This window comes from Gallus gallus, chromosome 15 (genome assembly GCF_016699485.2).
Source record: "Gallus gallus isolate bGalGal1 chromosome 15, bGalGal1.mat.broiler.GRCg7b, whole genome shotgun sequence".
NCBI lineage: Eukaryota > Metazoa > Chordata > Aves > Galliformes > Phasianidae > Gallus > Gallus gallus.
This window is the reverse complement of record NC_052546.1, coordinates 5,468,320-5,480,578: the sequence shown is the minus strand read 5'-3', so window position 1 is coordinate 5,480,578 and position 12,259 is coordinate 5,468,320. Positions and strand designations below refer to the sequence as shown.

The window sequence follows — 12,259 nt, the reverse complement described above, 5'->3', positions numbered from 1 at the left end:
CATCACTTGCATGTTGAGTTTGGAGAGTTACAGAGTGCCAGGATTTGGGCTGGATGTGTCATTTCCTTTTCTCTCCAACTTCTGCAAACGCTGACTGCAGCTCTCATCTCTGCCCCTCCCTGCAGCCCACTTTGTCATTTCAGTGCTTCCGCCCAAGCTGTCTTACTTTATTTTCAGGAAATACCACTAAATTAACCTTTGTAGCATAACAGCTGTAGCTATTTCCTGCTTTTTATATTCAGATACAGTTCAATGAGTATTAGCTCACTGAGATCAATGAATTTATCACTAATTATGCTCACAACAACTAATTACAGCATTAAGCTTCTTCAAGATAAACGTATTCTGGAAAATTACTCCAAGCTCGATTTGCCTCCTTCTCCTCAAACCACATCCAGGTGTGAATCAGGAGTGCCTGAGCTGTAATCCCTGGTGATGTGCAGGCATGTAAAAGCAGGGAGTAATGAGCTGCTCCTCTCCCCACTCCAATAAGAAAATAAATAAATACATGGAAAGAAAAAAGAAAATGAGAAAAAAAAAAACAGAGAAAGAGAAGAAAGTAAAAGAAAAAGAGAAAGAGAGAAGGAGAAAGAAGGAAAATAAAATAAAAGAAATGAAAGAGATAAGAAAAAGAGAAAGGAAAAAAAGAAAAACAAAAAAAAGAGAAAGAACTGGAAGAAAAAGAAAAGAAAGTAAAAAAATAAAAAGAAGGAAGAAAAAGAGAAAAAGGAAAATAAAAGAAATAAAAGATAAGAAAATTGAGGAAAAAAAGAATAAGAAGATAAAAAGGAAGCAAAATAAAAGAGAAAAAAAAAGAAGTAAGAAAAGAAAGAAAAAAAGAAATAAGAAAAGAAATGGGAGAGAGAATTGCTGTAGTAACTGGAGTGCTCTCCTTAGAGCCGGGACACCACCATGAGACATACGAAGGATCACAGCTGCTGTGGGGTCCGGGCCCCGCCGCCTCCCGGAACGTTTCCCCTCGGCTCAGTCCGCCAGCCGGCCCAGAGAGAGCAGAGCACAGATCCTCCTCTCACTGGTCACGGAGCCTCTCACGTGATGGAAGCCGTGGTGGTGATTGGCCGGCGGGCGTAGCCGGTTTCCCTGGCGGGAGGCGTCCGGGCGCCGCAATGGCGAGCGTGCACGAGAGCCTGTACTTCAACCCGATGATGACCAATGGCGTGGTGCACGCCAACGTGTTCGGCATCAAGGACTGGGTCACCCCTTACAAGATGGCGCTGCTGGTGCTCCTCAGCGAGCTGGGCCGCGCTGGCTCGCAGCTCGACCAGCTGGAGCGGCGGCGGCTCAACCGGCTGCTGCTGCCATTGCTGCAGGTGGGGAGTGGGACTGAGGGGCGGGGGGAGCCTGACTTGTGCTCTTTCGCGACATGTCGTTCTCCTTATCGTCCCCAGGGGCCTGACATGCCGCTGTCGCGACTGCGCAAAGCCATCGAGGAGTGCTGCCCCAACCTGGCCGGCTCCGTGCACATCAGGTGGGCGGCGGGGCCCTTTGTGGAGGTCTCTGGGGGGTCCTCAGCTCCGGGCTGCCCCCGTCAAAGTGCTGTCAGTGTTCAGTGGCAGCTGACGCAGGCAGGACACACGTGCGCGCTGGTGTCTGGCCCCTTATCTGTGGATAAGCACCTCTTCTGTTTGTTTTCAGTGTTTTCAGACCCTGGGCAGCATGAGCTGGGGAGGCAGCCAGCCCACAGCAGAGGATGGGGCTGGGGGGCTTTAAGGTTCCTCCCCCAACTTAAGCCACTCTTTGATTCTCTGAACCAGCTGCCACTTGCTTCTATCTGCGTTCACTCATCTGTACCTGAAATAGAGGAATATTGTTTGATGCATAACATTTAAACCCTAAAAGTGTTGCTTATTTGTTTGTTTGCTTTTCCTATTTAGGTTAAAACTCATAGCAGAAGGAGAACTGAAAGATATGGAACAATTTTTTGATGACCTTTCAGATTCGTTCAGTGGAACAGAGCCAGAAGTTCATAAAACAAGTGTCATAGGTAAACAGCTGTTACCTGCTGTTGGTGGCATTCACTCAAGATACAGCTTTGCTTTTCTTCTTATGGAGGAGTAAAGATTATAATGTGATCTTTCTTTTTACTCAAATGTTTCATATTAACCAATAATATTCTGTAGTGTGTACCTCTTGCTGATATTGTTCTGTGATCTGACAATCTGTGAGTTTTGCCACAAAATGAATTTGAGATTTATAATTGGCAGAACTGAGATTGATCAGTTGGTAGACTGAGATGAGACACTTAACAACATTTAAGCTTCTGGCTATTATAGTGATTTCTACTTTCCTCTCTGCAGTAAAACCCTTACAGACCAATGTCACAGCATATGTTTTCCTTTTCAGGTCTATTTCTGCGCCATATGATCCTGGCATACAATAAGCTTTCTTTTAGTCAGGTCTACAAACTTTACACTGCACTTCAGCAGTACTTTCTAAATGATGAGAAAAAATGTGGAATTGATGAGAACGACATGGAGCTGACCAATACAGAGGAACTGGATGGGAAAATGGAGAAAGAAGAACTTGATGTACCTCTAAGGTAATCTATTAATACTGAAATCTTTTCTACTTGTATCAGCAAATTAGTTGTATTTCAGATTACAACTGTACATATCAGAGTAAACTTTGGCTTTGTCCAGCTTCTACCCAAGATTTTACCCTGTTAAATCCTTCCTGCTTGCAGAGGAGGGGGAGAATGGGACAGTTATGTCACCTTTAGATTCAGAGGCTCTATTCAAAGGTTCTGTCTTTGTGCTGGTGAAACTGGAGGACCGTGAAGAGGTTGTGTCTGTTTGGGTTGTTTTTCCCAGAGTCTGACGCACGCTGGCAGAGCTGGGTGGCCTCTCTGTCTCCTTGGTGCCACCGTGTGGTGGCATTTGTAAGTGGCAGCAGTTCTGCTCGTGCAGAAGATGGCGGTACTCCATTCTCGTGCTCACCTGGGGAGCTGCAAACTAAAGGCCAAGTGCTGCCCACCGTTCCTTCCTGCACAGCCGACTGCCGAACGATTTCTTCCCTGGTTATGCTAGTGTGTGATGTGCTAAAGCTGTTGGAGAGATCACTTCAGCTTCCAGTGCAGAAAGGCTCCTCTTTGAGGAAAAGCTAAGCTTAACGTTTTTGGTTTCTCTTTTTGCCCCTCCCCAAACAAATAAACGTGTCCATAGGCATGTGGCAGATTTTACTCTGAATTAAATTCTCTTTTCAATTTCCTTTTATGCCTCTGAGCTTACAGTGTCTCATAAAAATTCATAAGGCAAGAGTGTCCAATAAAATGTGTTTCCTTGCATTTTACTTCATTGCCCCTCTTTCTAACAGAAGTGCTTTTTAATAGGGAAGAAGAGATATCTTGCAGTGGGCCTCTTTCCCAGAAACAAGCAGAGTATTTTCTTTCTCAGCAGGTATGTTAATTCTGAATAATTTGAGTAAATGATCTGTGACATGATTTTCACCTTCAGTTTTATCCAGTGTCAAGCACGATGTGTTCTTAGATCTGTAAAGACCTGTTGATTATACTGCATGTAGTTGCTCGGTATGAGCACTTGAGCTTAAACATGTTTTCTGTCTGAGCATGGGCACTGTGTGATGATATTTGATCTGAGAAGGTCACATCCATTCTGACTCTTGCTTCAAATTTGCTTTCTGCTGAATGTGTAGTTGTGTTGATTATTTCAGCAGATATATATTAAAAGGAGAAGAAATACATAATTGTCAGTAAATGCTCTGCACGCTTAGAATAGTTTGCTAACAAAATCAAGTGTATATCATGTGTAATGTTTCACATGCATTTTACAAGTTTAAAGTGACTTCTCAGTCCCATTAGGATCTTTACTATTAAGGATTGTTGAATCTGGCAAGGATTTACTTTTGTTTAGTTTTGTTCTCACCAAATAAACAAACAGATCAGGAAACATCCATGTAATTCCAGCAAGCAGTCTGTTGAACTAATTCTTGAACAAGAAAAACAGAACTCTTTCCTTCAAACAGTCCCTCAAATATGCTTTTATTTTACTCCAGCTCTCTGATCTCTGGAAAGTGAATGCTAAAATATAGCAAAGAATAAAACTGCCACTTATGTTTCAGTGTCATAATAGAGCTGTTTTGAAACCTTCTTTAATGCTCTCTTCAGGCAGATAACAGAATGACAGTCATGTACCAAAGTATATTCGTACTGCTCAAGTTGGAGTTACTTAGCGTTGGTTTCAATGTTGATTCTAGGCTTCTCTGCTAAAGAATGATGAAACAAAGGCTCTTTCTCCTGTATCTTTACAAAAGGAATTGAACAACTTGTTAAAATTTAATCCAGACTTTGCTGAAGCAGTAAGTATCTTTTTCTTCATCCAGAATGGTTGTAAAGGGATTTCTTCATATTTCCAGGATGGAATTGTTTGAGAGTGTCTTTTTTTCTATATTGAAATGTGCTAGAAGATGATGGAAACATGAACAAGTTGCATGTAAATATTCAGTAATTTGGACCGAAACTCCTGAAGGTACAGAAACCTTAATGAAGCTGAGTGCCTAACAACGTGCCTAGCTTTATGCATAGATACAATCCTCTTCGTTTTGGTGGGACTGTGTCAGTTCATTTTTACTGAAGCAAATGTCAGGCCTCGTGTTTCCATAGTCTAAAAATGGTTAGGTGAAATAGCTGCTGATTTTGATGACTTGTGTTCATTTTATTTAGCGAAAGCTGATTTCTCTTCAAATTCCAGCATTATTTAAGCTACTTAAATAGTCTCAGAGTGCACGATGTCTTCAGCTCAACACACAGCCTCCTTCATTATTTTGACCGTCTGATTCTCACCGGAGCAGAAAGCAAAAGCAATGGGGATGAGGGTTATGGTCGGAGCCTGAGATACGCCGCTCTGAACCTGGCTGCACTGCACTGTCGCTTTGGCCATTAGTAAGTCAGTATGTTGTGCTGCACTGCTCAGATTTGTGCTGTAATCACTGACAGGTAGGCTTTTTGTTCAGCGTGAAAATCTGTTTGAGTGGAGAAGGGAGTTCTCTAATAGATATTTGCCATAGTTGGGCTGGAATTTTCTAGTAATCTTGGTTTGTTTAGGTTTGTTTTTGTTTTGGCATTTATTTGGTTTCCATAATAACTGGGCCACTTACAGCACTGTAAGAGCTGGTATTTGTCAGTGTCCCATTGCAGCCGTTTCCTAGGAATTTAAGTTCTCCATTGCTATATTTCCATGATCTCAGAAAGGTCAGTGGACACAAGTGCTTGTTTCCAGCTATGTTCTCAAGAAACTATTGTAGTTTTTGTGTTATATACAAATCAATATACAGCTGATGAGCAGGAAAAAGAATAATGAAAAAGCCACCTAGGGGTGGGTATAACTTTATTGATAAAGCTGGCCTACCCATCTCCATATATGGTTTGCATTTTTTGACTGCTGTCTGGATGAACCCAGTGGAAGGCCTGGAGATGGCAGGAGATGAGAAGTTAACAGCTCTTTCTACATAGGCCAATACTCAATGTTGCCCCTGTTCAAGCACTAACCTGGCACTTTGGCACATTGAAAGCCTGCGTGGGGATTACAATTGCATTTTTGTAGTGGCCTGCAGATGCCATCTTGCTCATTAGCCTCAAGAATAGCCTGTGTTGCTTGATGCTAGATGGAAACCGGAGCTTTCTCCTTCAGTCTTTTAAATCAGTTTTCTTCAGAGTGCAATATGCATAATTTAGATCAGTATTCTATGCTGTTGTAATACTGTATTTTAAGCACTGTGGGAACGCTAATATACTCTTTTTTTTTGTTTGCTGGTAGTCAACAAGCTGAACTTGCACTTCAGGAAGCCATCCGGATTGCACAGGAGTCTAACGATCATGTTTGTTTGCAGCACTGCCTGGTAAGATAGCCGTGCTGAAATGGAGGTTAGGTCACCTTTGTCTGTGTTATCTGAGCCTTTGCTCAGTGAACTGTTGCAGAACTACTCTTTCAGTAACATCTCATCAGATGGATCAGTAATCTGAATATGACAGTCCCACAGTGGGTGCTGGATCACCCAGAGCAACAAATGCTGGAGAATTTGGAGATCGTGGGATGGGTTTGTTGTGATTCAGGGTTACTTTCAGGAGCTGTGGTCAGAGAGTTACTCAGTACTGAGGTCAAAGTTTAGTCTTGTGTGTTTTAAAGAGACCAAGTATTTCATAAACTTTCTCCTTACTGTCTGCTGGATTTTCAGAGTCGGTGGCCTTTTCAGCAAACAAAAAAGAGGAAGGAAAGAATTTGTTTACTCTGTATTTTCTTCCATAATTAACATTAGTATTATCAGACTCTGGAGATGCTGCTTCCCACAGCTGACTTTATAATGGTGTTTCTGTGCATTACTCTGAAACCTCTTTCTTAGAGCTGGTTACACATCTCAGAGCAGAAGATATTTGACAGTTGTGTTCTGCTGGAGCACTCAGTAAACAAATCCTTACACTTTGGTTTGCCGGTAAGTCCGTTTCATTTCTCTTGAGCTGTGTTCTAGGACAAATACACGTGTGTGGGAGGGGTGTGTGGGAGGGTTTGGGGGTATTTTTTTCTTTCTGGCTGGTCAAAATTGTTATTACAAAATAGGTAATTGGGTTTAAACCAACCTGTCGTATGCTCCACAAATCTGTCTGCCTCTATTTAGTTTGAATCTTCATATTAACAAATCGGGGTTCAGTTGCTTATTGTGAGTGCATTATTGCAAGGCTTGCTGTTCTGCCTTCTCACCTGTCCTTTTTCAGGCAGGAGAACTTTGTGGCTGCTGGTTTGTTACTGTGCTCCATTTAGGACTTAGGCACATCATGCAATCTGCTAGTGCTCGAGGGAGGTTCCTAAGCCTCAGCCTTCTCTGAAACTGAGCGCTGATGCCTCTGGCAGGGCTTTGAACACATTTACTTATATGGCTTCATTCCAGCTGTGAAATCTCTTATGGCAGCTTCCCCCTTAGATGGTATTGTGCCCTGTATCAGTTGGCTGCAATGTCTTTGTTGTGAGAACTGTTCTAAAAGGAACGAAGCTCCTGTTGTTGGGAGATGAGAGCAGGTGTGGCCAATTGGTGGGGAAGGAGGGGGAAGCTCTGTTTTCACAGCTGTTTAATTGCTGGAGAAATCCAGGTACAAGTCCAGTCATCCTCTCTAAGGCTACTGTGTGGGGGTGTGGAAGTTACCTTTTGTATCTATCAAAATGGCATTCATCTATGTGTGGGTGTATGTATTTAAAGAAATGCCTGAAGCAGTGTTCCTTTGTCTGTGCTGAATAATATCACATCTCTTTGGGTTTTTTTTTCCTTAATTTATGACTCTTGCTCTAGTGTTCTCTATTGTCTTTCAATGGTTTTGGATTTTTTTTTCCCTCTTCCCAGTACCTTGCTTCCTTGGGAATACAGTCCTTGGTTCAGCAAAGAGCTTTTGCAGGAAAGGCTGCCAACAAACTAATGGATGCCTTGAAAGATTCTGATCTGTTGCACTGGAAACACAGTTTGTCAGAGCTTATTGATATCAGTATAGCACAGAAGACTGCAATTTGGAGATTATATGGCCGCAGGTACTTTGTCTCTTTTAAACTCGTGGGTTAGAGCACTGTACTTGTTAGCACATAATGCATTTTGAGTTATTTATATATAGGTGTAACAAGTAACTGTGTGTCTACAGCGCACTAAAATAAAGCAATCAGACTGTGATTTGGTACAGGCTGGATGCAATTACTTCCATTCTCTTGCGTTCATTTAGAAGCCATTCTGGAGAAGAGATTGAGTCTCCATTTAGTAGTGGCAAATAGTGCCTAAGTCATTCCTGTGTCCCTGTTTTCGGCATTGCTGTACTTAGACCACGTGTAGCTTTCAGTATGCAGTACTCCATGTGCTTGCATAGTCTGGAGTTCCCAGGCAGCAGCTGTTTTAAAGGTTCTTGTTCTCCCCCAGATCCCTGGAGTACCCAGAAAATCATTCTGTAGACCACAGTCATAACATGAACTTTAAAAAATGGTGTTTGTTGCTTGAAAGCTAAAAGATGTCTCTCTTGCTCAAGCACCATGGCGCTTCAACAAGCCCAAACACTGCTGAGCATGAACAGCCTGGAGGCTGTGAATGTGGGCGTTCAGCAGAACAACACAGAGGCCTTTGCTGTAGTACTGTGTCACCTGGCTGAGCTTCATGCAGAGCAGGTGAGTTTTATGGCCAGTTGCACAAAAAGTCATTTGGGTGTGGGTGGTATTGACAAAGTGTGAGACTTGAATTGTTTTTTGTTCTGCCTTTAATGTCTGCACTGGGGGTGAAGAAAATATAAGGCTTGTGCCTGGCAAAGTTCTTGCTGTAAAGGTTGTGTTAAAATCAAGGGGAAGGATGCTTGCTCTCCTCTATATTTATCAGTGCTGTTTCTGTATTACAGGGCTACTTTGCAGCTGCTTCTGAAATACTGAAACATCTAAAGGAGAGATTCCCTCCCAATAGTCAGCATGCACAGGTAGAATATATATAATTTAACTTGTCTATTACGTAACTGTTATACAATAGGATCTAAATTCCATCGTGTCTGAATTCATGTCTTTTCTCCATATGCCTGGGGCCACATGTTCACTGATCTCATTTGGCTCATGACCCCACCAGAAGCCACGTGGCGTGAACTCTCTACAGAAACATGAAAAAGATGTGTTGGTTGTTTTAATAGCCTCCTAGGAATGAGCTGCTTACACAGAGCTGTAATTGACAGAGGGAAACATGTCTGCTTCGTGAGCACATGTAGAAATTAAATAGTCTGCACTGATTGGGAGCTTCAAAGTTCTGCTTGATTAGTGGTAATTATTTTGATGTATTACACTTCAGAAATAACCTAGAGGTCATCTGTTGTGCAACACTGGAAAACACGTTACCATATCAGTCTAAAACATACTATTTACATTAAACTGTTCAAGACTGTATGAAATTAGTCTGGTCCTCCTTTCTTTGTTGTGGAATACGTCTATTATTTTAAAGCATTAGTCATGATTTTAATGCTTTTTTACTTAAGGTGCAATCAAATAGGTGAACTGTAGTATTGAAACGTTATTCCAGACCTAAGCACTTCTGTTGAGGATTGTAATTTAGTAAAGGCAGTAATTGGACAGTGGAGTTAGTTGTGTCTAGACATAAACATCCCCAGGGCAAAATAAAAATGAAGTTCTAACTTGTGGTTAGAAAATGAGCAGGTACAACTTCTAAAACTTGTTCCTGGATGTTCTTTGTTTAGCTTTGGATGCTGTTTGATCAAAAAATACAGTTTGAAAGAGCCATGAATGATGGCAGATACCATATAGCAGATTCTCTTGTAGCGGGAATTACAGCACTTAATAGCATTGAAGGAATGTACAGGTAAGTAAGCATGAATCTGCATGTGCTTGCAGGTGTATCCCACGAAGATAATGAAAAATAAAGCAAAATGATTGCTGGCAGTCATTTGTGCTAATCTTCTCCCCTTTCTTGAGTTAATTATTGTCATGTTGTCCGATCTGCAGTGCTTATTCCTTTAGTGTATGTCCCCAGTCATCATTTTTAGTTGCTCATCTGGGCATTTTAAAATCAAAAGTAGCACCAGTGAAATTCCTGTTGTTCTGGAGCTGTCGATTTAGCCTGAGAACACAAAATACTCCTTCAAAATCTGCCATGGTAACTGTGCTCAAACCTTAGCACAATGCAGAGTTTTATATAAGATAGATGTAAGGCCAAGTCTCAATCCTGCTACAGTATGAGATTGAGTTATGTCTTCATCTGTGTCCTAGTTTACACATCTCCAAAGTGGGACGATACGTTTTTTTTTCTTTCACCTTAATTTGTTCTTGTTCCTAAATGAAAAAGTTAGAAATAGATAGGGTTAAAGCTTGCTGATTGCCAATATAAAGAAAATTTGCTGTTGGAAGCAATTGTTTTTAACTGAGGCAAAACACCTAAAACACAGCCAATGGCAGTGAGCCGGCAGATCGGCATTCAAGCTGTGGGACCTGATGCTTGTCCTTCTGGAATTGGACTGTCTGTTGTTCCCTGATCTTTAAATATACCACACAGTATACGGGTTTGGGCTGCTTTTACACATCTCCCACAGCTCCGTGTTTGTCTCTTATTTCCCTGCTCTCACTCGTTCCCTCTCACTCTTTGTCCTTGTTGGCTTATGCCAATTTTAGCTACCCTACCTCAGATCTGTTTTTCTTCCACAAATAATCACTTGTGCTTTCCAGTTTGCATGCCCTCCCACTTCTGCTCCCTGTTTGGCCCTTGTTTTTGGCAATCCTTGTTTTCCATCTAAAGCTGTTTCATGAGTTCGATCATTTCTGCCTATGAGATGTCCAGCAAGCAGAGGTTCCTGGTTCTCGCTCTGCTTGTGTGTACAGCATGCGTGTGTTGTGTCAGAATGCCATTCTGCAGTCACAAGAAACAGAGGTCACAAAGTAGAGACCTGCTTTACTGTATTTTGAAGAGCAGAATTATATCTCAATTGCAGAGATATCAGTGATGTTTTCTTTCTCCCACGGCAGAAAAGCCATTGTACTGAAAGCCCAAAATCAGATGTTAGAAGCACACAAGCTTTTGCAGAAATTGTTGATCCACTGCCAGGAAATCAAGAACACCGAGATAGTGATTAGGTAAGAATACTTCATTTTCAGAGTATTAAAGCTACTTTGCAGTGATTAGAATCTGCCGTTTCCATTTGTCTGTGTGCAGACTTCACTAGTGCTCAGATTACTTAGAATGATTTGGGGATTACAAAATAATTTCATATGTTAAACATGGCGTAGAGGAATCCTCAAATCATTACAGAATTGAAGCCTCGTAACCTCATATAAACTAAAAGGTGGTAAATTTAGAGCTTTGTGAAGATTTATGGAAAAAGAAAATAATGCATGCAAAATAAATAGAAAGTAGAAACATGTATGTAATTGTGCCTTTGTGCTGACCTACAGAGTAGTTACTGTTATTTCCCTTTTTGTCAGGAGATGACATCTCCTCTTAAGAGTACAATTTAAGTTTATTGTATATGCAGAAATGTAATTCATAATAAAATCAGTATTGTTGTGGGTAGGGTAATTGTTTGGGAAACGAGTTTCTTTTCATCAAAAGAAAACAGTTTATGGTTCTTTCCCTCTCTTTTTGGTTAGTGTGCTGCTGTCAGTAGCAGAGCTCTACTGGAGATCTTCGTGTCATACCATTGCTTTGCCTGTCCTGCTGCAGGCTCTTGCCTTCTCTCGAGAATATAGTCTGCAATACTTGGCTTCTGAGACCGTGCTGAACTTGGCTTTCTCCCAGGTATGTTTGATTTGTGTATTCTCGGGGTCATAGGGCATTTTTTTGCTGGGGATCTGGATACTGTTTTTACTCCTGGGAGATTTAAGAACATAACCTTGTTGGAATTAAACTATCGATTCTGATAAAGTATATTCTAAATGTAAAATCTGAGGAGGAAGCTGAAAGTTGAGTTCCGTGTTCATCAGTAAGATGGGTAGCTATTTTATGTAATTAAGCAAGCATGAATTGGCCCTGCCTTCATTTCTCCAGTTGTTATTTTTATGCTGTTTGTTTGGCTTTCTAGTAGCTCAGTTTGGCATGTGCCTGAATTGTAAATAATGCTTGTCATGGAGTTGGGTTACTTTGTTTTTTCTGAGCTGGCAGGGACCCAGTTGTCAGCACTGACTGGGGTGGAGAAGCCATGCCTGATCTTTTCAGATAGTAGCTCCTGTCTCCTAAAGAGTTGTGATTTACAAGATGATTGTGGGGTAAAAAATAACATCCTTATCTGCAGCATTACTGTGTTAGAAACAGATTTGGTTTATGGGTTACGGTCCTTCTGAGAAGAAGCTGCTCTCAACCAGCGGATTCCAGTATTAGAACAACAAAGTGTTTCTCTTTCAGCTGATCCTTGGCGTTCCTGAGCAAGTCCTGAATATTTTGCACATGGCAATAGAACCTGGCTTGGCCCATGGAGCTGTGTTAGACAAAGGCTGCGCCATGTTCTTGGTGGCCAAGTGTCAGGTGGCTTCTACAGCTTCCTACAGTCAACAAAAGAAGGCTGAAGGTAATGTTGGGGGTAACTCTCCCCTCTGAACTGAGCTCCCTTGAAAAGTGCTCCCCAGTGTGTACGTTGAAGTCCTGCTGCACAATCACTGTTAACAAAGCTTAAACAATATAATGGAGTGTGTTAGCTAGTAATCAATTAGGAGAATTAATTAGGAAGTAGTTGTTCAATAGATGCAATGTTTATAATAGAATGTTGTCTATCCGCATACTTCAACAC

The 12,259-nt window shown here is 41.5% G+C and overlaps 1 protein-coding gene and 1 long non-coding RNA gene across 4 annotated transcripts in view; one reads left to right on the top strand and one right to left on the bottom strand.

The window, feature by feature from the left end:
- Positions 1-1,109: 1,109 nt before the first annotated feature.
- The window catches only part of ANAPC5 (anaphase promoting complex subunit 5), an 11,655-nt gene continuing 505 nt past the window's right edge, over positions 1,110-12,259 (top strand). The window contains 16 exon segments of the mRNA NM_001006187.1: positions 1,110-1,331; positions 1,410-1,489; positions 1,896-2,005; positions 2,365-2,560; positions 3,350-3,416; positions 4,234-4,335; positions 4,728-4,918; positions 5,793-5,874; positions 6,376-6,465; positions 7,366-7,547; positions 8,030-8,165; positions 8,390-8,464; positions 9,227-9,348; positions 10,506-10,613; positions 11,127-11,274; positions 11,878-12,040. Coding sequence (NP_001006187.1) covers positions 1,128-1,331; positions 1,410-1,489; positions 1,896-2,005; positions 2,365-2,560; positions 3,350-3,416; positions 4,234-4,335; positions 4,728-4,918; positions 5,793-5,874; positions 6,376-6,465; positions 7,366-7,547; positions 8,030-8,165; positions 8,390-8,464; positions 9,227-9,348; positions 10,506-10,613; positions 11,127-11,274; positions 11,878-12,040 — 2,056 coding nt within the window. The 5' untranslated portion in view covers positions 1,110-1,127.
- The window catches only part of LOC124417227, a 10,604-nt gene continuing 2,338 nt past the window's right edge, over positions 3,994-12,259 (bottom strand). For 2 of the 3 annotated variants that reach the window (XR_006931556.1, XR_006931557.1), the window contains one exon: positions 3,994-9,818. This is a non-coding gene — a long non-coding RNA (uncharacterized LOC124417227). Of the gene's footprint in view, positions 12,141-12,259 lie in introns of all 3 variants that reach the window. The other variant, XR_006931558.1, reaches the window with a different exon arrangement.